Source organism: Podarcis gaigeae (genome assembly GCF_964106915.1).
Source record: "Podarcis gaigeae genome assembly, chromosome: 9".
Classification (NCBI taxonomy): Eukaryota; Metazoa; Chordata; class Lepidosauria; order Squamata; family Lacertidae; genus Podarcis; species Podarcis gaigeae.
Genome location: NC_139685.1, coordinates 79,424,742 through 79,452,531, shown reverse-complemented (window position 1 = coordinate 79,452,531; position 27,790 = coordinate 79,424,742). Strand labels below are relative to the sequence as shown.

The 27,790-nt window shown below is 50.1% G+C and overlaps 2 protein-coding genes and 1 long non-coding RNA gene across 4 annotated transcripts in view; 2 read left to right on the top strand and 1 right to left on the bottom strand.

Annotated features, from left to right (window-relative positions):
* Positions 1-493: 493 nt before the first annotated feature.
* Positions 494-2,322, bottom strand: LOC310852027. The gene is made up of 2 exons (XR_014567954.1): positions 1,832-2,322; positions 494-1,240 (listed from the first exon to the last, which is right to left on the bottom strand). It is a non-coding gene; the product is annotated as an uncharacterized lncRNA (long non-coding RNA).
* Positions 2,323-16,530: 14,208 nt separating this feature from the next.
* Positions 16,531-20,719, top strand: SPR (sepiapterin reductase). The gene is made up of 3 exons (XM_083754702.1): positions 16,531-16,894; positions 18,841-19,131; positions 19,321-20,719. The coding sequence occupies exons 1-3, from the start codon at positions 16,570-16,572 to the stop codon at positions 19,509-19,511; spliced, it is 807 nt and encodes a 268-aa protein (XP_083610828.1). The 5' UTR covers positions 16,531-16,569; the 3' UTR covers positions 19,512-20,719.
* Positions 20,720-23,491: 2,772 nt separating this feature from the next.
* The window catches only part of EXOC6B (exocyst complex component 6B), a 220,723-nt gene continuing 216,424 nt past the window's right edge, over positions 23,492-27,790 (top strand). For both annotated transcript variants that reach the window (XR_014568506.1, XM_083757097.1), the window contains exon 1: positions 23,492-23,678. Coding sequence is in view for 1 of the 2 variants with exons in the window: in XM_083757097.1 (XP_083613223.1) it covers positions 23,581-23,678 (98 nt within the window). In the remaining variant the exon portion in view is untranslated. The remainder of the gene's footprint in view (positions 23,679-27,790) is intronic.

Genomic DNA, 27,790 nt, shown 5'->3' with positions numbered 1-27,790 from the left:
GCACAGATTAGCTGTGTGTCCTCTGTATGGCCAGAGAATGAGCACACACCCCCCCACTGGCAGGGTTCCCCCACAGGACTGGCCCCAGGTGACGATGGCCACGCAGAGAAGCGAAGTGAGAGAGGTCTGTGAGGCAGAGGGTCAGCAAGGAGGCAGCAGGAAGTCCTCAGCTGAGGTTTTCCCCAACAGGGATAGGAAGGAAGTCTGGGTTTCCTATCAGATTTCTGTGGATGGGACTACAATTGTGGTTTTCCTCCAGGCAATACCTGGCGAGAGCCTTGGACTTGACAAAGAAAGTGCCAATAACTTGGGATATTACAGGGTTGTGTTTCCATGGGAACTAATTATTAGACATCTTCTTAAGTTTTCTGAATGGGGCAATAGCAGATTGCGTCCCTGCAATTGGGATGAATCTAGGTGACATAGGTTTTTAACTGTTATTTATGGGAATTGGTTAACATGCCTGGTACTGAACTGTTTTTGGGTGTGTGTGTTTTTTGGTAAATACCCTTTTTATTAATTTTCGAAGGGCAAAGACAGTAACGAAACATCTTGATTTGCATGCACTGGAAACAGTGTTCTTAGAAAATAATAAACAGAATAGAAATTCTAAAAAGATAAACCCTAGAAGTTATTAAAAATAAATAGAAATCCTGGTGGGTGTTGATAGAGAGCATATTTATACACTAATAAACAGAAAATCATAAGCAGTGAGGAAAAGACAATGGTCTACAGAAGCGAAGAAAGGAAGAGGGGAAAGCGAGATGGAAACATGTTTTAGGTACTGACCTGTTGTTGGTTTTATTGGTGTTAGTGTATCATTGTAGCTCGCCCTGAGATTAGGATGATGAAGAGGGCCAGGTTTATAAATTAAACTAACTAAGATAAATAGGTCTCCCTGAGAGGAAATAAAGAGGATAGACTGCAGTTGCTGAGCGGGCACACAGGGAGAGGGAGGCAGGCCTCTTGGGGTCTGATCATAGCTGTCAACTTTTCCCTTTTCTTGTGAGGAATCCTATTTGGAGTAAGGGAATTTCCCTTTTAAAAAAGGGAAACGTTGACAGCTATGGGTCTGGTGTGGGGCAGTGGAGCTGGCTCTTTGCTGGAATGTTTACGCTGCTCCTCTGCCTACGACCAACCTTCACATTTGTGCACAGCCAAATATCATCACAAGCCTCCAGCGACTGCCTTCAAGCCCAGGAAACAGCTGCAGCCCTGGAATGACTCATCAGGCTGTGGACTGGGGTGGAAACTGTGGGAATGTTCTGGGGTGCAGGAGAGGATATATTGTGAGATTATATCCTAATCCAATTTGTGCTAACAAGTTCCCAAAATATCAGCAGAGTTTATAACATTCCCCTTTAAAGTTCGCAATGGTAACGTCTGCACAGGTTCGCTAGAACCTCTATAATAATCACTCTGGTGATTTCCCCTTTGTTCCTTCTTAAAATGCAAGATACGACACAGTCTTTATAAAAGTATAAAAGAGTTTACTCACGTTCTGTTCACAATATGATCCCAGAAGGCAGACAGCTTTAAAAAGGTAAAATACACTCAGAATCTATTTTATAGGAAGATAGTCCTGTCCTCTCTTGGCTGAGAGCCAAGAGGGCATGTTGCTCCTTCAGAAGATGAAGATGAGAGAGAGAGATATGGCTGCCTGCCCTGTGCTTTTATCATTTACCTGCACAGGTGAGGCCACACCCAACTCTGGTCACATGCGGAGGAAGTCCGTCCCCAGGAGGTTTACCTGCTTGCTGGACAGACATCCCTCCCATGTTCTAACATGTACACTCTAGGAATGTTGTCATTGGCTGCTCCTGCGTTTTACATCCCACAAACACACACACACAATTTCCATGTTCTGGGAGCACTGGAGAATTGTGGCATCTCTGTAATATCTATTAACTTACAAAATATACAAGCAGGCTGAGAGTGGAAGCAAATGAGCACTCCTTCAGCAAACACCTCACCTGGATTGACGAGGCTGCAGCTGTGCAGGCTAGCAAGTGCATTGCGTACTTGATCCTGCCTTTGGCACCCAGGTCTAGGGGAGCTCACCAACTGACCCCCCAATACTGACTCAAAACAGGCCTCCACTTGTCCTTGAGGACCACAGCAATTTTGACACCCAGGCAATGTGTTTAGAGCAGTCATGGGGAATGGGTGGGCCCCATATCAAACCACAAGAAAACCCAAAGAGTTGCAGCAGAGGTTTCTGGGCACCATGGAAGCACTTACAGCTGAAATAAAAAAATTAAGCATATATATATATATATATAATGTTCATAAATGTGCCGGCCTGGCGCCTACATGGATATGTGGACCCCATGTCTGGAGCAGCACAGGAAGACCGTCCTGAAACCATTTTGACTCCCAGACTGACCAAATGTTTTCTCTGCAAGGAGGGAGCTGGTGAGGGAACCTTCCCATTGTCTCAGGAATTGGGAAATCACCATCTCAAAGGTACGACCAGACTACCAGGAAAGGGAATCAGATAAGGCATTATCAGATAACCTGGCAGGCAGGAAAAATAACAACATTCAAATTTCTGTTGTACACCTTTTCTGTGATGTAGGTATGATGTATCTGGGGTGGTGGTCTTGGGTTACACCCCTTCTGTGATGTATGTATGATGTATGGAGGGGTGGTCTTGAGCTCCAGGAAAGGCAATTTAAAAACATCTATACAGTGCTACCTTGGGTTACATACGCTTTAGGTTACAGACACTTCAGGTTACAGACTCCGGTAACCCAGAAATATAACCTCGGGTTAAGAACTTTGCTTCAGGATGAGAACAGAAATCGTGCTCCGGCAGTGTGGCAGCAGCAGGAGGCCCCATTAGCTAAAGTGGTGCTTCAGGTTAAGAACAGTTTCAGGTTAAGAACGGACCTCCAGAACGAATTAAGTACTTAACCCGAGGTATCACTGTATAAGGGCTGGCACACCTTTGTTCTGGGTCCTCCTCCTTTCCTGCATGTCAGGGGAGCACCCTGTTGCAACAGATCAATAAAGATCAGGCTTATTAGCCGCTTTGCTTCTCAATATTCTCTGGTTGGCCTCTGTTATTTTCTCCTACCGATGGAGAACCTACAAAGGACTCTATAAGGGCTCTTGTGTCCCCCATAAGGGAATGAGGGCAGATTTTGTTTATTACACAATAAGCACACCTGCCTCCTCCTGTCTTGGAAGTGTGATGGTTTGAGCATTTGGGTGGTCACTGGAAGAACCAAACATTGGTCTAGATTGGCTCCTTTCCGTCTGATGCAGCAGCAGCAGCAGCAGCCAGGCTCTGCCCAGTTTATCTTCCGAATGTTTATCCCTGAGTAGGTGAGCCCCTGGTGCTGTGGGTTAAACCACAGAGCCTAGGACTTGCAGATCAGAAGGTCAGCGGTTCGAATCCCCGTGACGGAGTGAGCTCCCGTTGCTTGGTCCCTTCTCCTGCCCACCTAGCAGTTCGAAAGCACGTCAAAGTGCAAGTAGATAAATAGGTACCACTCCAGCAGGAAGGTAAACGGTGTTTCCGTGCACTGCTCTGGTTTGCCAGAAGCAGCTTAGTCCTGCTGGCCACATGACCCGGAAGTTGTCTGCGGACAAACGCCGGCTCCCTCAGCCAATAAAGCGAGATGAGCGCCGCAACCCCAGAGTCGGTCACGACTGGACCTAATGGTCAGGGGTCCCTTTACCTTTACCTAGGTGAGCCCCTGGTTTCCTGATCCTGCCCAGCCGGGGATCTGGACACAATGCAATCTGGGCTTTGGGCTTTAAGGGAGCAGCAATACAAGGCTGCTATCTATGGTGCACTTCAGGTGTCAAGGGGCGACAGAAGAAATCTTCCTGAGCTTGTTTCCAAGAAGCCTTTGAAAATGCACACACATCCAGGCACCAAGCAAGGATCTGGCTGCTTGATCAGGGAGGGAGGGAGGCCTCCAGCAATTAACTCCAAAGTTTGTAATGTGGGGTTCTCATTAACAGGTCGCAGGGAGAGCGGAAAGTCCAAGGGAGGGCTGCTTACATATTGATGCCCATCACAGGTTGGCCAAGTTGCTGACCCTTCTCTGTCCTCTTCCCTGTGGGGCCCCAGATCTGTAATTATTTCTCTCATTTGCTCATTGTCCTGTTGGTTACACAGTGATGAGCTAACGTCAAGCAGGTGGAGGTCAGCAGGAGGTGCGGGAAGCACCAGAGAGTTGGGTCCTTCTTTGAACTCTTGGCTTTGGTCAGCATCCAGAAGACTAGCCAAGCCCTTCCAAGAGCTTGTCTGGGCAACTGGAAAGCTCCCTGCCCCCCTGCCCCCACCGCAGCACTTTAATCCTCCTCAGGGCCGGCTGTTCTGCCTACAACATTTCTTAGGGTGCCTCCAGAATGTCAGAAGGGATTCAAGCACCCGCTGGAACTCTGTCTTTGTGACGTCCAAGCGGTTCAGAAGGTTTGGCCATTCCAGCGCAACAAACCCACTTTAAAAAGGAACCAGGCCTTTTGCAGTTTGGAAAGTTGGGTGTGGAAGAATGAGAAACGGAAAGGTTTGTGAGCAGCCCGCAAGCAAATCAAGATGAATGCAGGACTAAGGCTCATTGTCCTATAACCGTCCCATAAAGCAATCAGAAACCATCCTCAACAAAGACCAGATATAATCTAACCTCCGCATAAGCTTTCTGCAAGCAGCTCAGGATGAACGCTCAAGGGCAGTGATGGATGGTGCTGATGGAAATTGCGCTCCAAAAACACAGGGAGGGCACCAGGTTGGCCAAGGCTGACCTGTCTATTGTGCTCTGGTGTTTCCTTTTAGAATATTAACCTGGCTGTTTTTCAAATTGTGCACCGTAATGGGGGCAATTCAAGTACGGAACAGAAAGCAGGGCGGATATAATGTTCATGCACAAAAGTCCTTTGGGAGAACTGAGACAAAGTCCAGGTATGTGGCAGAGGTGGGCTGGCGCCCCCGCCCCCCTGAGACTGGGATTCTCTCCCCTCGCCCTCTCTCAGGCCCACCCAGGGGGCTGCATTAATGAGAAACGAGACCCACCTTTCCCATCACCCCAGCCCCGCGCTGCCCCATAAGGGGAATGGAGGGGGAGGGCAAGCCTTTGATTCGGCGGCATTCCCCCCCCCCCCCCACGGTAATACTGTCTCATAGGAGAGCAGCTCCAGAGCAATTGGCCTTGCGACAGCTTAATTAATAACAGAACATATTTGATCGGAGCCTCCATTAACCTCCATTGAGCCGCCTAAATAATCACTCATTAAAAGGCACTTGGAGCCCCGGGGGACAGGACAGCTTACCAACCATCTCGGTGCCCCCTGGCACCGGAGCTGGTTAATCAGTTCCCTCTCCCCGCTTTGCTGACCAGCCACAGGGTAAATATTTGACATGCCCCCCAACTCCCAGGACGGCTGCACATTTCCTCCTGGGTCTCTTTCTTCTCCTTCCTTCGCTGGGGGGGGGGGGGAGGAAGGGCTCCTTTCCACGCAGCCATTTCCAAGAGTGGGGTGCCTGCCACGAGGGACTCTTGTGGACTGGGGGGTAAAGGCACTGCGGCCCACGCAAGGAAGATCTGCGTGGTCACTGCTGAGAATGCTATTCTAATTAATGATTATTTATGGCACTTTCTACGGTCGCCGGGGCTTGTTTCAGACCTGGACTTAGGGGACCATGGCATCAGCCACTGACTCAGACCCCTTTCCGTGCATCTTTGGGTTGGAGCAACTCTTTCTGCCACCTCCACCCACAGCGCCCTGCCATCCCCGCAGGGTATCAGTCCGGTGCGTCTGTCTCCGAGCGAAGCCTGAGCTCCTTCCTGCTCTGGGGAGCCTGAGTGCCCTTCGCCAATTTGCTGACAAGGCTCAAAATCCCCAGCGCAGCCACGCAAAGCCTCCCAAATTAAAAAGAGAGCTCCGAAGCGACTTTCCAAATCCAGGACCTGACCCAGCCCGACCTCAGGTCATGGAGCTCTCCCTTGCAGCAAATTAAAAGGGTCTTAAGGAAAGGGGCTAAAAAAGGAGACCATTGTAGGCTAGCCACATGCACACCCCACAAAAAATCATAGAGGGCACGCTCTGTCCATCACGGGGCGGTGTGTGTCTCTTGGGGGGGGGGCAGCCCCAGTGCCCCAGTATTTGGCTACTGCAGCGCCTTCCTTCACCAGCAGAGGGCATGAAGGGTTTGTAGACCTCCAGATGGATCAGAGCCATGGTTTGTCCAGCCCAAGGTGCAAAACCTCCACAGTGGCCGGCCAAATGACTCTGGGATCTCACAAAAGGGGCAGTGAGGCAACAGGTGTCCTCAACACCTTGGATAAGGTGGCTCCATAGCAGGACCACCCCTGGTGCACCTCAAGAACACCGGCTCACATGCACCCATGAGACCATGCAAGAAAATGGCAGTTTTCAACTGGGGGGGGGGCTGTTAAGGGCCACCACCTGTACTTTTCTGCAACTCATGTCCCTTTACAGAGACCACTTTTTACAATTCCTTCCCCACAACAATGTAGAGATGTACCTGCAACCCAGCAAAATGCTTCATGCATCTGAAAAAGAGAATAAGGCCATGAAAAAACTTGTGGCATAGTAAGTTTTCAGTCTTGAAGTGCCTGTAAGACTCTGCATTGTTTTTTTCTTGTGCCCAACTAACACAGCTGACATTCTGGAAATAGTTTCAACCTGGTGCCTAGTGATCTGACCTGATCCCCGAAGATCACAAACTTTGCTTTTACATGGAATCATAGAATTATAAAGTTGGAAGGGACCTTCACAGCACAGGTCTTTTAGTCCACCCCCTGCAATGCAGGAATCTCAGCTAGAGCATCCATGGCGGACGACCACCCAACCTCTGCTTAAAAGCCTGCAAGGAAGGAGAGAGTCCACAACCTCCCAAGGGAGACCGTTCCACTGTCAAACAGAAAGTTTCTCCTAGTGTTTAGTCAAAATCTCCTTCCTTGTTTCTTCTTCTGCCTCTACTTCTGGACTGCTCTCTGCCACATACTCTCCCAGCTCGCTAAGCCCTGTTATCTCTTCCTCTTCCAATACCTCCTCTTCCCAGTTATCTTTCTCTTCTCCCTCTGACCACCCATTGTTGTCCCACCACAAATCCCCAGGCTCTGAGCCTTCTTCCCTTGGCAGTTCCCCAGCTTCTGTCTCCAACCAGTCCAGACACTGGACTAGGTGGGCCACTGATCTAGCAGGGTCTTCTTCTTCTCCTGTTCTCCAAGCTAAACCAGGTCAGCTGATGCTGAGAAACAAATGATTGATGAAACAGAGATGAGGCAGGGTGGGGAGATCAAAGACTGGTCTGGGCAGGGGACATGCATTGCCATTCCCACCAGAGGCAGCCACCCCAGACACCTTGTTCTTTTCGCCCCCCCCCCCCAAGGAAGATAAATCTCTCCCCCACATTCTATTGGAGAAGAGCTTCTTCAAGCAGCTGCAAGCAGCTGCTCTTCTCTCAAGCACTCACGGATTCCCAAAGGGTGGGAAGAGGGCAGGCCTCACCAATGGGGCATGGGAGTCACGAAAGATGGGTCATGAGAAAGCCATTCCAGCCTCCCACCCCCCAATTTCTGCTCACCTGGCTGCTTTTGCAGGTGCCGGAAGACAGGGCAGCCGTGAGGCAAGATCTCCCTCTGGTGCTGAGAGGGGAAACAGCAGCACTTATAAACGCCATCGCCAACTCCTCGAAAGGTTCCCTCAGCGGTGTCTCCAAAAGATTATACACATCACCTGGGTGAACTAATACCAGTGGACTGGAAGAAGCAAAGATCACCAGTGTCGAAGCAATGATTCTTCAACATCAACTTCGTTGGACTGGTCATGTTGTGCGGATGCCTGATGATCGTCTTCCAAAGCAACCACTTTATTCCGAACTTAAAAATGGAAAGCGTAATGCTGGTGGTCAACAAAAGAGGTTTAAAGACTGTCTCAAGGCAAATCTAAAAAAATGTAGTATAAACACTGACAACTGGGAAACACTGGCCTGCGAGCGCTCCAATTGCAGAACAGCCTTTACCAAAGGTGTCCTGGGCTTTGAAGACACTCGAACTCAGGACGCAAGGGAGAAACATGCTAAGAGGAAGGCACGCTTGGCAAATCCACACCGTGATCAACTCCCACCTGGGAACCAATGTCCCCACTGTGGAAGGATGTGTGGATCCAGAATTGGCCTCCACAGTGATTTACAGACTTATTGTTAAAACTGTGTTTATGGAAGACAATCTTACTCGGCCACAAGGGATTGCCAAAGAAGAAGAGAAAGAGTTTTCTGACACTCAGTAGCAGCTCAGTATATTTATTTATATCCCCACATCTGAGTGGTGCACATGGTCTCTCCCACCCCCTCTCCCTCCGTGTTATCCTCACAACAACCCTGCAAGGGAAATCCGGCTAAGAGAGTTTGGACCTTCATGGCTGAGTGAGGACTGGAACACTCACTCTCCCTGCCCCTTGGTCAGCAATTAGAGTAGCCCAGCCAAAAGCACACTCCGCTTGCACAAGTAAGTCAAAAGCAGCTGCAGAGAAGCACACAAAGGCTCTTCATTGTGGGGATGTTGTGGATAGTAGGAGAGGATATATTGATTAGATATTATCCTTCCTCACTCACGCTAGTGAGTCAGTAGCACATTCCCCAGGATATAGCAGGAAGCTAGTTGGAAGATTTGTTAGAATCTCTTTACTTAAGCAATCCAATCCAACTTGTCCAGATTGGGTTTTGTTCCTGGTAAATTCCCCTTTTATCCCTGCTAAAAAGAATAAAGACACCAGAGTATCTAAAAGTAACGAGAAGTTTACTCTCATTCAGTTTACAGTAGGTTCCCTGAAGGCAGGCTTCAGCTTGTAGTTACAGAAGCGAGTGTGGGTTCATCCCATATAGGAATGAGCCCATGTGCTGCTGGCCGAGAGCCGGCAGACAGGAAGAGCATCAAGATGGAATAAAATAAAGAAGAAGGGAAGATGGCTGCGTGACCAGCCCTTTCATGGGGTCTTCCAGGGTCACGCCCATCTACCTGGTCACAAGCAGGGGGAGGATGCTTCAGACCAGGTGTGACAGGAAGTCCTCCTGGCTGGAGTAACACCCCCTGCGCATCCACTCTGGGCAAACAGGAAGTGGTATACTTGACTGCTTATGTTACATCCCACATTCATTACAAGGAAGGAGCCATGCCTGCCCCACTTCTCTGGTCTTTTCCAACTGGCCTTGCCCCATTGCACATCCCTAAGGACTCTTTGCCTGCCAGCTTTGAGAGTTTTCCCTCTTTGCCTGGCCCCCGAGCTTGCAAAGAGGGAGGCTGCGTCTTAATCATCAGATCACAACACTTTCCTTTGGATTTAAATATATATATTTTTAATCAAATATTGGACGTGGATGGCACTGTGGGTTAAACCACAGAGCCTAGGACTTGCCGATCAGAAGGTCGGTGGTTCGAATCCCGGAGATGGAATGAGCTCCAGTTGCTCGGTCCCTGCTCCTGCCAACCTAGCAGTTGGAAAGCACATCAAAGTGCAAGTAGATAAAGAGGTACTGCTCTGGCGGGAAGGTAAACGGCGTTTCCGTGCGCTGCTCTGGTTCGCCAGAAGCGGCTTAGTCATGCTGGCCACATGACCCGGAAGCTGTACGCCGGCGAAATGAGCGCCGTAACCCCAGAGTAGGCCACGACTGGACCTAATGGTCAGGGGTCCCTTTACCTTTACAGTGGTACCTCGGGTTACAGACGCTTCAGGTTACAGACTCCACTAACCCAGAAATTGTACCTCGGGTTAAGAACTTTCTTCAGGATGAGAACAGAAATTGTGCTCTGGCGGTGCGGCGGCAGCGGGAGGCCCCATTAGCTAAAGTGATTTCTCAGGTTAAGAACAGTTTCAGGTTAAGAACAGACCTCCAGGACGAATTACCGTAAGTTCTTAACCTGAGGTACCACTGTACCTTTAATCAAATATTTAATCTCATTCCTTTGGTGCCACCCTGGGCTCCGATGGGAGGAAGACTAGACTATTAAACAGGCAACAAAGTTTCTGGGTCAAGCACAGCCCCACAAAGAGCGTGCTGAAGCAGTCCAGTCTGGAGGTTACTAGAGGTGGCCAGTTCCTCTCTGTCCCAGACAGGCCTTAGCTGGAAAAGCAGCTGGAGCCAGAAACAGGGGCATCGGCTTCAAGACCAACTTGGCTGGTCTCTCGGCGCCCTCTGTTGGCTACATGAGGGAGATAAAAATGATTTCCACCATCAGGAAATACTGTAGTTGGGGCATTTGGAATACAGCAGCTTAATTCATTTTATATACCATGCCACACCACGCCTCGTTCTTTTAGTATGTTTCAATGACATGTGGTATGTGTCACTAAAATTAAGCACACTGCGGTCTCCTTGAGATTTCAACGTGTGCTTCTCTCTGCCATTCATAGGAAGCTTTTACTGAATCAGACGACTGGTCCACCCAGCTCAGTCCTGGATCCTGAGAAGAGTCCTGCTGGATGAGGCCAATGGCCCACCTTGTCCACCATCCTGTTCTCACAATGGTCCACCAGATGCCCCAAGTGGAAACCCCCATCAGGATTCCAGCAACTGGGGTCCAGAAGCATTGCTGTCGCCAGTTGTGGATCCATTCGCACAGCTTCCTCTCTGCCTTTCAGGAGATGTTGGGTTTCGTTCATCACTTCCATGCAATCTGTTTCATGAGCATTCATCCTGATTTGCTTGTGGCGAGATTTGAAGGTGTGCTGCTGCAAGAGTTATTGTCCCACACTTTCCAGTACATTTTTCTTGTCATTTCCCTTATTTTAAAAGCCTAATAATAATAATAATAATAATAATAAATTTATTATTTTTACCCCACCCATCTGGCTGGGTTTTCCCAGCCACTCTGGGCGGCTCCCAACAGAATGAAAAGACAATAGAACCTCAAACAGTAATAACTTCCCTAAACAGGGCTGTCATCAGATGTCTTCTAAAATGTTAGATAGTTGTTTATTTCCTTGACATCTGCTGGGAGGGTGTTCCACAGGGCAGGTGCCACCACTGAGAAGGCCCTCTGCCTGGTTCCCTGTAACTTCACTTCTCACAGGGAGGGAACCACCAGAAGGCCCTCGGATCTGGACCTCCATGTCTAGGCTGAATGATGGGAGTGGAGATGCTCCTTCAGGTATACTGGACCGAGGCTGTTTAGGGCTTTCAAGGTCAGCACCAACACTTTGAATTGTGCTTTGAAATGTACTGGGTGCCAATGTAGGCATTTCAGGATGTTTTGTGGAAGTGGGTTTGTTGTGCAAGACCTCCCAATCAACTATAATTGCACAAACTGAATTTGATGGGCTGCGACAGAAAACATTGACTGTCTTGAAGTACCCACTGTCACCACAAGGAGGCAGCACTGTTGCATGGCTGGCTCCCAAGGCCTCCCATGTGTCCTTGACCTTCTATGCATCAGCTTTGTTTGCTTTGGCCTTATCTGCTCTGTTTGTCAACCTGAGCTCAGGTCACTCTTTGAATCAGAAAAGTCGGGTAGAAGTTCCTGCTGCCTTCAGGCACCTGTCCCACTGGCAGGCCCATTCTGCGTCACAAAAATGTCTGCAAACGAGACATGGCGTCTGGCAACATCAATCCCTCTTTGGGGGAATCCCTCGCAGTGCCTGCAAACAGACAGTCAAGTTGTGCGTCCACAGCAGTGCCCAGAGGAGGAATGGCCGCCGGGAGGAGCGCAGAGAGAACAGACGCCCAGGCACATCTGCAGCAGCACAACTGGGCGCCTTCACCTGCCCGGCTGCAACAACACATGTCTCTCCCACATCGGTATCTACAGTGTTGTAAACAAAACCTGCCCTTCTTCCCTTATGGGGTACCCAAGAGCCCCTATAGAGTCCTTAAGTGAGAGAATATTGAGGAGCAAAGCAGCTAAGAAGCCTGATCTTTATTAAACTGTTGCAACAGGGTGCTCCCCTCACACTCAGCAAAGGAGGAGGACCCAGAACAAAGGTGTGCCCGCCCTTTAAATTGCCCGCCCTGGAGTCCAAGACCGCCCCCAGAAACATCATACATACACCACAGAAATCTGAGTGTGTTGTTTATCTCTTGTCTGGCAGGTCACTTGACTGGATTATCTAGGGAGCCTAGCCAGTCTTTTGTAATGATAAATACCGGTACTTAGTTCCTGAGCCAGGTCACAGGCTCACCCTATTCATACACAGACATACCCTTAAGACAGGATTTGTGAATGAAAAAACAGTGGGGAGGCTTTTCCATTTTCCTTTGACCTTGCAGAGAAATTTTTAGGTCAATTTGGGAGGGACAAAATGATTTCAGGACTTTTTCTGTGGGGTTTCAGACATGTGATTTATATATACAGTGGGCGCTCAGGTTGCGAACGTGATCCGTGTGGGATGCACATTCGCAAGCCACAGCATTTGCAACCCTCAGCGTGCATCTGCGCATGCGCAAAGCGCGGTTTAGCACTTCTGTGCATGCAGAACTGCCAAAACCTGGAAGTAACCCGTTCTGGTACTTCCAGGTTTCGGCGTGTCCGTAACCCGAAAAAAACCAACTTGAAGCGTCTGTAACCCGAGGTAGGACTGTACAGTTATGAACATTTATCATATATATGACCTTAAAATTCTTATAACAATAGCCACAGCAGAAGAAGAAGAAGAAGAGTTTGGATTTGATATCCCACTTTATCACTACCCGAAAGAGTCTCAAAGCGGCTCACATTCTCCTTTCCCTTCCTCCCCCACAACAAACACTCTGTGAGGTGAGTGGGGCTGAGAGACTTCAGAGAAGTGTGACTAGCCCAAGGTCACCCAGCAGCTGCATGTGGAGGAGCAGGGAATCGAACCCGGTTCACCAGATTACGAGTCCACTGCTCTTAACCACTACACCACACTGGCTCCCAGGTGCAACCTCCCAGCAGTTTGACTTCACCCCCGAAGGAGCCCCCCTCCTTTGTCTCTTGGAGATTTCAACGGATGCCAACAAAATGCATACAATGCAATCCCATCCAATCCCCATCTCCATCCCCCTGACCCACATGGCTGCTGCAATCTCAGTCCTCTCCCACCTCACAGCTTGCAATGGGCCACATCAGATCATAGCTGCCAACGTTTCCCTTTTTTAAAGGGAAATTCCCTTATTCCAAATAGGATTCCTCACAAGAAAAGGGAAAAGTTGACAGCTATGCATCAGATGGTCAGCCGCCACCATTCTGACTGGTTTGCTCAAAGCCCACATGTGTAGCCTTATTGGAGTTCACCAATTGGGTCTGCGTTGCTCCCGGACAGGAGGAAGGACGTCAAATAACACCAAGGGTTGGTTCAGAGAAAGAGTTCTTTATTTCTACTCTCCAGAACAGCAGAATGGCACTTGTCGGGTCAGTCCACAGCAAGTCCAAAGAAATGAGAAGTATCATGCAGTATATATATCCTCCAGGCACCCTCTCCCTCCTTCCCCAGGAATCCAACCACGTCAGCCTATGTACGCAGGTTGACATCACAGATGTTCCTGCTCCGGCACTCTTAACCATAAAAGGGATTTCCTTCCTGCACTCCTGATCATAAAAGGATCTTCCTGTTCCTACTCTTATCTTGGAGCCAGAGGTCACCATTTCTGAGAACACGCTCTGGCGTTGTTCTTGGGTCTGTGTGTCTTTGTGGTCAGAACATAAGATAAGGTACAAAAATGTTTTCTCTGTTCTACTGGTACAGTCAGGGTCATCCTTGACGTCACAAACTGATAAAGGAGAGAGCTGTGTTCTTGTTATATATCTCCTCAATGGCTTCCTCAAGTTTATGCATTTTAGCTAAGGAAAAATTGGGATTTTGGTGCAGTTTAAAATTGCCTGCACAGTCAGTTTTGGGTTTTGGGAAACCCATTCCTTCACATGGAGGTTTGACTATGGCCTTATTTATGGAGCACTCCTTTGGGGTTTTTTGCAGGACATTTATGCAACAAGGAGCATTTGAGCACACATACATACATCATTTTATTTGTATGCTATCTTTCCATAGTTCAAACCATGCTCAAGGCGGCTTACAACGTGAAAAAATACATAGTTAGGGTATAGCATAGCTGTCAACTTTCAGATTTGAAAATAAGGGATCAGCAGCCTCACCTGTCCCGGGGACAGTCTACAGGATATCTAACAATCCAGGAAATCAGCGGGAAATGGCGCTGGAATAAGGGAATTTCCTGCTAGAAAAGGGAAGGTTGACAGCTATGAAGTTGTCATAAACAATAAACATAAATTCTAGATTCAGGTAGGTAGCCATGTTGGTCTGATGCAGTCGAAATAAAAATAATTAAAAAGTGTCCAGTAGCACCTTAGACCATCTAAGTTTGTTCCGGTATCTGAAGAAGTGTGCATGCACACAAAAGCTTATACCAGAACAAACTTAGTTGGTCTATAACAGGGGTCTGCAACCTTTAAGACAAAAAGAGCCACTTGAACCCGTTTCCGAAGGAAAAAAAACTGGGAGCCGCAAAACTTGTCATTATAAAAATAACTTTTTTGTCACTTTTTATTATTTCTTTGTTTGACCCCTCAGAATTACTCCTCCTCATAGAAATAAACGTTAAATTAACAAGTTACCTTTTTGTGTGTGTGTGTTTTTCACTCCCCTTCGAAACAGTGACCAGCGTACGTGCCCCCTTTCAATGTGGCGGGCGGGCGGGAAGGTGACGTTGGGACGGTGCGTGACTAATGCACGCACCGCCCCATGCGACGTCACAGCCAGTACAGCGCCCGCCACAGTGGGGAGTGTCGGGGCGCACAATGCGCCTCCTCCCCTCGCTAGTATTGAGGCATCTAATCATAAGCCTGCATTTTTATCAAAGCTTATATGTTTGATCAGGGCTTGTATTTTAAAATGAGCTTAAAGATTTTCAAATGTTTCATGCCAGGCAGAAGTCCAGCTGCCTAAGAACCTTGGCAATGTTTTTCCTCCTAGACAAGGGGGGCCCCTGATTTATAGCAGAAAACAATTCTCAAAGTCGTAAAAAGGGAATTACAGGCTGAGAGCAGGACACTGACCTTGCATGTTACAGAGTACAATTAAGCTGTAAGAGTGGTCAAAATTAAGAGTGGGTAAATAGTAAAATAACACCATGTGCCTCCCATTAAACTTGAGCCATATTTTCCTAAGGTTGAAAGGTCAAGAGCAAATTGAAAAGCAACTGGTCTGGCTGGCAGAAAGGAAGGATTTTTGGAAGTCTTTTCTAAAGTTGTTTCTTTCTTAAACTGAGATCCTTTTAAGATTTCTTTTCCTTTTAAAAGGTTATTTATGTATTAAATATATTGGCTTAAATGTAATTATGCAAAGGATTTAAGAAATGCTAGATTCTTATTTCATATAGTTGTAAGAGTTGTAACTATCCTGAAATTAAGTCAGCCACCAGCCCAGCCCCCCTGCCAAGCAGGAAACATCATTAGATATATGGTTGTCAGGCCTTTTGTTTAGAGACCTCGAAAAGAAGATCTTTCAATGTTGATGTGAACTCAAGATCCTTGACATCTGTTTAAGATAAAAAGTTAAGATTAACCATCTGTTTTGGAAGGCAATAGGGCAAGGAGGGCAAGAGGTGAGCTGGTAATTAAGGTTCCTTGTTGAGACACATGTAAGATATATTACTACTTATTTGTCATTTATAGATATAAGAATATATAGCTTTTTGTGTCCCATAAAAGGGCGATAGGAAATGGGTGTATCTTTTGTGATTGGTTCTAGCAAACAGCCAATAGGAATTTCAACCAGGCTGATTGGACAGAGGCAGCCACAGGAGGAGCAAGGGGGCTGGATTAAGGAAATATAAGTGCTGGCCAGAATGTCAGGAGGCCAGGCCAGAGCTTGGTAACCATATACCACTGTGCCTCTCATTTATTTGTCTGACAAATAAATTACTATTTTAATTTCTCTATTGCTGCGTTGAATATTTCATTCCAGCTAAGCGTTAACCACAAGCAGGGTGCTACAGTATCTGCCCCGGAGCCGCGGCAAAGGTGTAAAAGAGCCACATGCGACTCCGAAGCCGCGGGTTGCAGACCCCTGGTCTATAAGGTGGTACTGGGCTATTTTTTATTTTTAATAAACATAAAATACACAAATTGAACAATTTCCACATAAATCATAAGATCTAAAAGATACAAAAAATAATAATATAAATAAGAGCAACAACCTCTCCCTAAACCCTCATCCTATTTGTCTGCAGTGCCATTCTATGTCTTCCCATTAATCATTTGCTTATCCCGCACTTTCCACATCCCATTCCCGATTGCTCTGATCCGAGGCCAAAGCCAGGAAGAAAAAGGAGAAGCCGGGGCGGGGATTTGCACAGGGCGCGGAGGACCCGTCGCCCGCCAGCCGCTTTCGTTTCACTTTCGGATGCCAAGGAGATTAAGCACATTCTGGCCTGGCCAGAGCTCAATGGGGCATTGATGTATTTGCTACACAGCTGAATTATTCGCATTTCTAGGCGGTGGGCATCAAAGTACCGGCGCGCGTCTCCTCCTTTCGCCGGGCGGGGTCTCTGCAGCGCCCGGTCCCGCCTCGGAGCGCCGTGCGTAAAAGCGCACGAGTGGCGCGCCCGGCTTCCGAGCGGCCATGGACGGAGAGGCGGGCGGTCGGGCGGCGGGTCTGGGCCGCGCCGTGGGCATCGTGACGGGCGCCTCGCGAGGCTTCGGCCGGAGCCTGGCGCGCCTGCTGGCCCCGCGCCTGGCGCCCGGCTCGGCGCTGCTGCTGGTGGCGCGCTCGGCGGCCGCGCTGGAGCAGCTGGAGGGAGAGCTGCGCGCCGCCTGCCCGGCGCTCCGCGTGCGCGGCCTGCCCGCCGACCTGGCCACGGACGACGGGCTGCAGCGCGTGGTGCGCGCCGCCCGGGAGCTCGGCGGGGACGGGCCGCTGGAGCGGCTGCTGCTCGTCAACAACGCCGGTGAGCGGGCGCGCCGAGACGCGCTCCTGAGCGCGTGCAGAGTGCCTTCCTCCTCCAGTTCCCGGGGAAAGGGCTAAGCGGGGGCAGTCTTGGCAAAGACCCCAAATCCACGCGCGCTGCCGTTACGCACACTAGACGGGTGTCCTTGCTTCCCCCCTCCCTTGTTTATTTCTGCATCCATCTTTTTCTTCCTCCGCGTGGAAGGGAGATTGTAAGTTCCCGGTGAAAGCGGGCTTTTCTGCTTCCTAAAGCGCCAGGAGGGACACCGAGGGCGGAAGAGAAGGCGGTGAACGCATATTCCGTTGCTGAAGCGGGATATGTGAGCCTTGTGAATTACAGTGGTACCTCGGGTTAAGTACTTAATTCGTTCCGAAGGTCCGTTTTTAACCTGAAACTGTTCTTAACCTGAAGCACCACTTTAGCTAATGGAGCCTCCTGCTGCCGCCGCGCCGCCAGAGCACGATTTCTGTTCTCATCCTGAAGCAACGTTCTTAACCCGAGGTAATATTTCTGGGTTAGCAAAGTCTGTAACCTGAAGCAGATGTAACTTGAAGCGTATGTAACCCGAGGTACCACTGTAGTTTTGGGGTCCACAGCAAACATAACTTTGGGGTTGTTGCTGTGGGAATGCAGCGGAGATGACAAGCGGCGGATTCAAGCCCCCCCACTTCGGATCCACTTGCAGCTCCTGGGAAGGAAAACGAGGAAGTGTGGCGCTTGGGAACTTCCAAGTCAGGGGGATCGTTGGGCACCTAGTTCACCTAGTTGCTTGTGCCAGACTCCGCCCTCTTCCGCGGATCATCTCGGCCCCTTTGTGCTGGGAGATACCACACCTGGCTGTGTAGGCTCCGACATGCAAGGAAAGCCCCCTTGGAAACAAAAACACCACCCCCTCTTTCACCCATAAGCAGGGTGTTTGTATGTGTGCGCGAAACATCCTTCTGCTTTTGCACTGTCTCTTAATGGTGGTGCCCCCCTTCCTGCAAGGGTTAGTCCTCCTCAGCCAGGTCTTCCGCCATGTTCAGAATACTTTCAGACCTTGCCTTGCCCTGAGCAGTTGGCCCCCACCTCACCTTTGAGAACCCATATCCCAGCCACAGGTCTCCCAGCTCCATAGCCTGTACAGTGGTACCTCGGGTTAAGAACTTAATTCCTTCTGGAGGTCTGTTCTTAACCTGAAGCACCACTTAGGTAATGGGGCCTCCTGCTGCCGCTGTGCAGCCGCCGCACAATTTCTGTTCTCATCCTGAAGCAAAGTTCTTAACCCGAGGTTATATTTCTGGGTTAGTGGAGTCTGTAACCTGAAGTGTATGTAACCCAAGGTACCACTGTACTGTATAAAGGGATGAGGTTTCTGTGTGATCCTGTTTGGGGTGGTGCCCCTAATGTGCTCTCCCTCCCTCCCTCCCTCCCTCCCTCCCTCCCTCTCTTTCTGTTCTCCCCAATTTATGCCTTTTCCTCACTCACAGCAGGATCTGAAAAGCTTTGCTTTTGAGCCGCTTGTCTTATCCCAGATACGGGGAGCTTCTGCCTGCGAGGCTGCTCCCATCCTCCAGTTTTGTGGTTTCCAAACTCTTTTGGGCCACTGCCCCCCTGGTTCAACCAACTCACCCCCAGTTCCTCCTTACCCTATCCTATAAAAAGCATCAGTCAGAATAGCGCTTTGCATGGCGCACTAGGACGGATAACTCAATGCAATTTCAAACAGTGACAATTGCATATTTAAAACTATTTTGTTTAATTAATTCAACAAACCGGATGAACTTGATCCTGTGGTGACAACTTTTCAGAGTCTGATATACATTTACACCTCCAACGCCCCCACCCTGTCACACCTTGTTTTCTTGTGCCCCCCTACAGAATCCCAAGCCCCACTTCGGGAACCGCTGGTCTAGTCTGAAGAAGCACTTATGGATAAACAAACAGGGATCTTCTTTGTCTTCTAGCTTCTCTTGGCGATGTTTCCAAATCCTTCTTGGACTTCACCAGCCCCGGCGAAGTCAACACCTACTGGGCCTTCAACGTCACCTCTGCGCTGTGCCTCACCTCCTCCCTCCTGAAGGCCTTCCCTGCTCAGCCTGGCTTGTGCCGAACAGTGGTCAATGTCTCCTCGCTCTGCGCTCTGAAACCCTTCCAGACTTGGGCCCTCTACTGCACTGGGAAAGCTGCCCGGGACATGATGTTCCGGGTCCTAGCGGCAGAAGAGCCAGACATCAGGGTGCTCAGCTATGCGCCAGGTGAGTCTGGGGTCTGCCAGCTGGTCTGGCTTCCTGCGTCACCAGCCGTTCCATCGTCTCTCGCTGGCAGTCCGCTGATGGGCCCTTCGCTCCCCTCCCCATGAATCATAAAACCATAGAACTGAAGAGTTGGAAGGAACCCGTTCTGCCCATCAGCCTGCAGGAATCACCTCTTGCCTTCTCTTCCAGGTCCCCTGGACACGGATATGCAGGAAGAGGCTCGCACCAAATCGGGAAACCTGGAGCTGCGGAAGACTTTCCTGCACATGAAGGAACACGGGGAACTGCTGGATTGTGACATCTCCTCCCAGAAGCTGTTGGATCTTCTTCTCGCAAACACCTTTGAATCGGGGGCTCATGTTGACTTCTACGATATCTGAATAAAAAGCGCCAAGCCTCCTTCTTCTCCCGGCACCTCCTAGGCTTTTGCTGCTCTGTGCTGCACCTCTGTATGACTTGTGTTCAGCTTTCTCTCTGGACGCAGGGCCATGGCCTGCCACTCAGAGCCTGGCATATTGTGGAAGCATCTGCCAAGTTCTGAGCCTGGGCTGTGGGGAAGGAGAGGAGGGTCCAAGCTCAGGAAGAGGGGAGGATGGGAGGAACACCTGGGAAGAGTTTGCGCTCCACACACAAGGGGAGGTAGGGAAGTGGAAGGTTTCTCTGTACCCTTGGTGTCCCAAGCATCAAGGAACCCAACATAGTCCTTCCACAAGGTGACCAGTTGGGCTGGGATCTGGAAGGAAAGAAAGTCTAGCTGGAGAAATGGTTCTGCTGCTTGGAGGAGCGCAGAGGGTGGCAATGAAAGGCCCTCATTCTGTGCAGGGCTGCTCTTTCTATTTCCTGCTCTTTAGGGATGTCTCTGGTCAGTCTGCTTGAGCCATTCCATGAGCTTAACCACTACACCACACTGGCTCTCTCTGTGATGGGAGGGCGCATGTGGAGAAGAGCATTGACTCCTGTAGATCCCAGAGGCAGCTTGCCCACCGTACTGAGAGACCGACCTGTGAGGCATGGGCGACGATCGCGTTTGGCCCCACTCAATGTTGTTTTGCTTTCAGCATTCATTGGTTCAGTGTTACTACCGATTTCACGCATGCTTCCGCCATCTGCAACGCTTATTTAGCCTTTAACAGAGGAAGATGTTTCATTTCTGCCTGACCACGTTAGCCGTGCAGATTGGCTGATTAATGCTTTACGAGGGATGCCTGATTGTCTTTGCTGGTCAAAGAGCTCTCTGACTAGCAAGCACAGTCATAAAGTTGATTACAGTATGTCAAGGAAATAAGCAGTCGTAAATGCCTTTCTCTCTCTGCCCTGTAGTCACGAGTAACTGAAAAGGACCTCCCTTTCCTCAGAGAGAGGCGGTCAGGACAGAAGCCATATGTTCAGAGCAGTGCTGGACGTTCAGGTTCATTGTCACGGGTGAGACTATACTGAGCTCAGTTGATTGGCAAGATACTACGAGCCGTCAAGATAGAGGCTCCATTTTCTAAATGTCTTTCTGTTTTCCTGGCCATGTAACCCAGTCATTCCTTCCCTCTTCTGATCCCATCTTCCTTAATAAAATCATCACTTGGCTTACTCTAAACTGGTGTGTGTGGAATTGTGGTGGGTTGTCTGCCTCTCGACTCTGTCATGTTTAAGGAAATAACTTAAGTCAGCTGATTTGGACTACAATTCCCATCATCCCTAGCTAGCAGAGCCAGCGGTCAGCGATGATGGGAACTGTAGTCCAAATCAGCTGGAGACCCATGTTTGGGAAGCCCTGTCTTCAGAAGAGCCCTGCAGTTGGATGAGGCCAAAGGGGGCCCATCTCTTCCACAGCAGCCAACAGAAGTCCTTTTTGAGCTCTTCCCCTTCTCTTTTTGTTTTAATAAATTATTATTATTATTATTAGTAGTAGTAGTAGTAGTAGTAGTAATGACCCTCAGTAATTTAGTACCATCAGCAAGCGTGCTTATCCCTACCTTCAGATCATAAGAACATAAGACCTGCCTTGCCAATGGCTTGTCTAGTACAGCATCGTCTTCTCTCAGCGGCCAGCTAGGTGCCCCGAAAGGAAGACCCCAAGCAGGCCCTGGGTGCAACAGCAGCAACGTTCTCCCAACCTGCAGCTCCAACTCGGCCAGGAGCAGAGGGGCCAAGAAGACCAGCAGGTGTCTCCCCCCCCAATAGTTCTGGAATCCATCTGGCTTTTGCGGACCATCCAACATTGTACTGATGCCATCACACAGTGTTTGATCTATGCTCAGGTTGGTGGTACATGTATAAATAAACTATATATCCTAAAGACGCCACAGCCTCTGCTGCAGCTCATTTCCAAAGGGAACGTGAACCCTGGGAGAATGTCTGGAACCCCTGGAATCTCGCCCTGCTCAGAGACTCTGCTGGGGTGCAGCTCTCCTATGGGGCTGCAGAGTCCCCCCCCCAAAAAAACACTGATGTTCATCCCAGCTGCTATAAGCAGGCGCATGTCCAGCTTTTATTATGCATTTCTAAAAGGTAAAGGTAAAGGACTTCTGGCAGTTATGTCCAGTCACAGACGACTCTGGGGTTGCGGCACTCGTCTCTCTTTACAGGCTGAGGGAGCTGGTGCTTGTCTGCTCTGCAGACAGTTTTTCTGGGTCATGTGACCAGAGCAGTGCATGGAAACAGTGTTTACGGTACCTTACCGCTGCAGCCGTATCTATTTATCTACTTGCACTGGTGTGCTTTCAAACTGCTAGGTTGACAGGAGCTGAGACTGAGCAACGGGAGCTCACCCTGTCGTGTGGATTTGAATCGCCGACCTTCTGATCGGCAAGCCCAAGAGGCTCAGTGCTTTATATAACAATAAATAATAAAAATAAATAAGAAATTGTCCAGTAGCACCGTATAGACCAGGCATAGGCAAACTCGGCCCTGCAGATGTTTTTGGCCTACAACTCCCATGATCCCTAGTTAGCAGGACCAGTGGTTAGGGATGATGGGAATTGTAGTCCCAGAACATCTGGAGGGCCGAGTTTGCGTATGCCTGTTATGGCCCATCTAAGTTTGTTCTGGGTATAAGCTTTTGTGTGCACGCACACTTCTTCAGATACCTGAAAGCTTATACCAGAACAAACTTTGTTGCTCTATAAGGTGCTACTGGACAGTTTTTATTTTTTATTTTGACTGTGTCAGACCAACACGGCTACGTACCTGAAGCTACACATTTCTATTCAGCGTAGGATTTCAACAGATTTATGTACACCATTTTCATTCTATCAGTTGGGTTATATTCCTCAGTCTCCCCCCTGTGTTTGTGGAGGTTCTTGCTTTTATCTGCCAGTCAGGGAAGAAGGCCGGGTATAGAAACAGATCGTCATCATCATCATCATCTTTGGCTTTTTATGGAAAAATCTAGGTGTGAGGCTGCTCAGTCACCCAGCTGGTCGGGCAGCAGAGCCCCCGGGTCCCTGTGGAATAAAGGAAGGAGTCCAGCCACCAACCGGAGCAAATAGCTGTAGACCAAAGTTTATTGCGCAACAGGCTCAAAGAGGAATTTTGAACCCCGAGGATGGGGTGACAAGGACTTTTAAAACTTTCCCACCATATCCCAGAATACAGTTCGTCCAGCATCACTGCTACATCACTGACAGGTCAGAAAAGGGGAAGAGTTAACCTTGGCAAACATGTCCAGACAAGTCCTTGGTACAAGATTAGCATAAGCAGACATCTCAGGGCAAGACCCAGGTATGAGATGAGCACAGGCAAACACCTCTGAAGTCCCACCACCCAAAAGTACAATAGAACTTCCTTTGCCTGTCTGGACCCCTTGGCAAGTCTGGGATGGGATTTGGCTTCCCTTGGAGAACAATGAGCCCAGCAATTGTCACCTCTGGGAACTTCCTGGAGTCCTTTTTCAAGGGGAAAATAGCTTTGGAATGGGGGGAACTGGGAAAGGAGATGATTTTATATTATTTTAAAAGCTAGGTAACTTCCCTGAGCTGTCAAGTTGGAAGGATACATTCAGGCATAATATTTGTAATATTTAACTTTAAAGATGTTTCCTCCCCGTAACTTCCGTAACAGGCTGAAGGGTGGTTTATAAATCATGAATAAAGGAACGAAGGGCATTCCTGCCCTGGGCTGCTTGCCGCTCATCCAGCTCCTATCCTCTCTATCCGGAGCAGCACCACAAAACCCGCTTCTGCCCCGCGGCGTCCGCACTGCGCCTCCAGCTGAGCCGCCGAGAGGCGCCTCCTGGCCGGCAGGCGGCGCTAATGCTTCACCCCAGCGACCCCTCGGCCTAGAGCGGCCGGCGACGTCCCGCGGAAGCGCAGCGCGTCGCTCCCTTGAGGACTACACTTCCCGGCAGGCCTGGCGCGGCGTCGGGGCGGGCCGTTGCCATTGCTACGGCCGGGAGGGGGGCGCGGCCTAGGCGGGCCGCCTGCTGCCTGCCTGTGTCCGGCCGGGCTGGGCGGAGGAATGGCGGAGCCGGAGAGCCCCGAGACGGCGGCCGAGCACGAGCGGATCCTGCGCGAGGTGGACAGCACCGACACGGCCTGCCTGGGGCCCACCCTCAGGTGCCCGAGGGGGAGGGCTCGGTCGCCATGGCAACCTCCCCAGCCCCTCCCCTCCTCGCCCCCAGGACCCCTCCCCCCGAGGGGGTGGGGGTGAGATTCCGAGGGGCCCCCTTCTCCCTCCCCCCCCCATCATCATCATCATCATTCCCGAGGGGGTCTTCGGGTGGGCAGAGGGTCAACCCCGCCCCCTTCCCCCCCCTGGCGGGGCTTGGAGGAGGAGGGGTCGGGGAGGAAGGGGCTTTTGGGGTCTCCCTCTTTTGGGGTCGCCGTGTAGGTGCAGCCCCCCCCCCCGCTGCTTCTCTCTCTCTCCCCCTGGATATCCTGCTCCCTGGGTCCCCTCTGACATCAGAGGCAGTTCTCCTCCAGAAAAGAACCTGCCTGCAGGATCAGGCCCAAAGCCCCCCCCCTTTGGCCCTCACCCTCTTCTCACGGCGGGTGCCAGTCTGGGTGCCCGGGACAGGAAGACCCAAGGGGGAGCCGGGAGCCCCCCCTCGCTTTGGGGTTCCCTGCTGCTAAGTTTCGGAGGCACCCTTCAAACCACTCCTGCCCTGACCCCTGCGTTGCAGCGGGTTGGGCTAGATGACCCTTGGGATCCCTTCCAGCCATATGGTTCGGTCATTCTGTTGCCTTTCCGTGCCCCGTCTGTAACTTTGTAGCAAGCCGCATGGAAATATCGCTGGCAGATACTTGAAGATGCCTCTCGTGTCACCGCTCAGTCTCTTCACTCCCAGGCTAAAGACCCCCAACTCCTTCAACCATTCCTCATCAGGCGTGTTGTTGGACTCCCAACCGCCTTCAGCCCCAGTCTGCACGGCTTGTTGTCAGGGATGATGGGCGTTGGAGCCCATCAGCATCCACAGGGCCCCCACGGGTTGGCCCCCACGGAGTAGCCAAGACCCTAACCAGGGAATCCTGCAATCTGTTTCAGGGCCAGTGGAAGGAGGTGCCACTTTGCCCTCTGACCATGATGGGCTGATCCTGACTCCTCCACATTAACCTTCCTTTCCCACATTGCAGAGTTTATTCTGTTTATACCCCAGTTCTAATGCTTATGTGGGGCTCCCAGGCAGTTTTCCATCCAGGCCCTGATCAGAGCAGGATCTGCGTAGCTCCATCCCATACCCTGGGGCTGATGATCTGAGATGGGATATCTAGACACTGCCATTCCCTTTTACCCCACAGCTATGGGGCAAAAGAGCTGTGCACCTGCTTCTTTCCCCCTGCCATTGCGCTTGTGCCTTTGCTTGCAGCAACCTCTGGAGTGGGGAGAATTTTAAAACTGGAATTTGCTCTCCCAGGAGGCAGTGACGGGCTGGCTTGGATGGTTCTGAAAAGGGTCTAGAGAAATTCATAGAGGAGGATAAGGCTGTCAGTGGCTGCTGGTCAGGATGGTCACCTTCTGCCTCCAGGACACCAGGAGAGGACATTTGTGTCTTACTGGTGGACTTCCCAAAGACGTCCGCTTGGTTGGCCACTGTGGCCTAACAGGTTGTTGGCCTTTTGTCTGGTCCAGTTGCACTCTTCTTAAGGCTCTAAAATGGTATCCGTTTGTGCTTTTTGTTGCTGGCTGAGGGTTTTGAGAGCCCATGTGCTGCGTGTTAATTTTTCAAAACTTTTCAAGCACCTGTGTTTTTAAAGAAAACTTCAGACGGTTGGACTTAGTCAGTGACATGTTTTAGATGGGTTTCGCTCTGAAATACCCTCTGTGTAATTGTGTGTGTCTCTAGCAGGAAGAGGGACACTGTGCTTGGTGCTTTGTCCTGTGGATTTACCTGTGCGGAGAGTCTTTGGGCAGCCTCAGATGTCCTGTTTTCTTTCCAGAAGGCCCTTCGGCATAGGTAAAAGTGCGGAAACCCGTATGTAGATTGTGCTGCACGAAGGAGCTTATCACGTAGCAAAGGTTTAGCTTTGAAGTTGGCTTTCCGTTGGCTTCCCTTCCGCTGTGTTGGAGGGTGTGCCTGCCTGCCTGCCTGCCTGCCTGCCTGCGTTTTTGTTCCTGGCTGGCTCGATTTATGAGAGGAAGTAAATGCCAATAGATTCAAATGTCAGCAGAGTCCTGGAGATGACTGTATGGAAGAGGCAGGTGTTAAAACCTGGGTGTGTTCCGAATGCTCTCACTTTTGCAGTGCCCTTTCATCTTTTCACCTGCCTTCCTTCACTTTCTGTGGCTCCACAACCAAAAGAAGATGTCTGGTGTGAGTCTCTGTCCTCCCTGGTCACTCCATCGATGCTTTCCTCCCTTTAGTCAAGAGGATCCCACTCCTGGAGAGGTTGTCTTAATCCTGTAGTCGCAGCAATGGATGAACTCGGGAGCAAGTCCCAGGCTGCCTCCGTTCCTTTGAGGACCCTGCTAGTTGCCTAGTGAATCAGTTCCAAGGAGATGCTCTTATCTGGAACAAGGGATCTCTGTTGTCCTTGGAAGACTCGGACAAGAACCGCACTTTAATCTTCCGTCATGCTCAGTCACGGAAATAATTACTTCACATTTTACTTGGTCATAGCATCTGATAATGGTATATTGATTGGTGTTGTGTTTCCAAATTTTCTCTTAATTTAATGATCCTTTCATTTGGAACGGTGTCTTTTTCTGTGTAGTGACAGGCAGCTGGCATGGTATGATGAAGAACGCAATCTGAATTTGTAAGTCGCCTCCTCAAAGCTCTGTCCAGCCATTAATTTGCTGGTTACCCCCCCCCCCCCAGCATCTTAAAGGGTTATTGAGACAGTGACTGTGAAACATTTTCTTATTCTCATTTAAGCGTGTAAATGTGAAATCATAACTTGATTATCCTTTCTGTCTAAACCTATTGGTTTCTGGCTATTTGGCTGCCTTTCTGCTTTATGTAAGATGCCTCACTGAGCACTAACTGATGACAGTAGGTGCTTCTGTACAGCCGAGTCGTTCGTCTGCCCCTGAGCTCTTTTTCCACATAAGAATGTCTCCTTCCTGGTTTCTCTTGCCCAAGAAACAGAAAGGGTCCCCCCCCCCTCGAGTGGCATAGGCAATGTGAGACTCCCAGATGGGAAAGTGACATTTGACATCACAGTGTATAGCTGTGTAATGCAGAGGTAGTGAATGCCCAGGGGGCTGATGAGCACTCCTCTCGCCAGCAAATTGTTCGGCTCTTGCACCAGGCAGCCCCCACCAATGTTTCTTTAAAATTGACATGGTGCTGGAATAGACAGGGAGATTTAAATGCTTCTACCCTGTCTAGTGCTTGATGGGGATGCAAATTGCCCCCACTGCTGATCATCAGATGGACAATAATAATAATAATTCATTTGATGAGTGTGGAGGGGGCAATAATGTCTCCCTTCTCAGCTGCCCTAGGGACGCAGGTGGCGCTGTGGGTTAAAGCCTCAGCGCCTAGGACTTGCCGATCGAAAGGTCGGCGGTTCGAATCCCTGCGGCGGGGTGCGCTCCCGCTGCTCGGTCCCAGCGCCTGCCAACCTAGCAGTTCGAAAGCACCTCCGGGTGCAAGTAGATAAATAGGGACCGCTTACCAGCGGGAAGGTAAACGGCGTTTCCGTGTGCGGCTCTGGCTCGCCAGAGAAGCGATGTCACGCTGGCCACGTGACCCGGAAGTGTCTCCGGACAGCGCTGGCCCCTGGCCTCTTAAGTGAGATGGGCGCACAACCCCAGAGTCTGTCAAGACTGGCCCGTACGGGCAGGGGTACCTTTACCTTTACTTTCTCAGCTGCCCTACACAGACCAGCTGAGGAGAGGGAGGCTGCCCTAGTGTACGCATCCTGGTGTGCACGTGTGTCGAAATCGGCCCCACACTCCAGCAGCATGTGGCCCCTAGAGAGGAGGCCAGGAGATTCAGCTGATGCCTTCTGGAGATGGTATTTGTGAAAACACTGGACGACAGACATTAGCATTTCATGGACATGGTGAGCAGTATTCCCAGAGGGGAGTCTCATTAAACTATACAGGGCTGGATTCCTGACTTTGTTTGTAGTGTAACAAGGCGGGGTGGGTGCCTGAGGTTTCCTTCAGGGCTTCAAGGGAGGAGGAGGAGAGAGGATGAAGGCATGAGGCAGTAGAGGGCAGGCAGAAACTGTGGCAGAAAAATGCAAACGGGTCTTAAATGTCCTGGTCTTCATCTGGA

Bases quoted from the DNA above. Each gene is read 5' to 3' on its own strand.
- SPR (XM_083754702.1), top strand. From the start codon at position 16,570: ATGGACGGAGAGGCGGGCGGTCGGGCGGCGGGTCTGGGCCGCGCCGTG. The intron at 16,895-18,840 runs GTGAGCGGGCGC...TTTGTCTTCTAG, and splicing joins GCTGCTCGTCAACAACGCCG to CTTCTCTTGGCGATGTTTCC. The intron at 19,132-19,320 runs GTGAGTCTGGGG...CTTCTCTTCCAG, and splicing joins GGTGCTCAGCTATGCGCCAG to GTCCCCTGGACACGGATATG.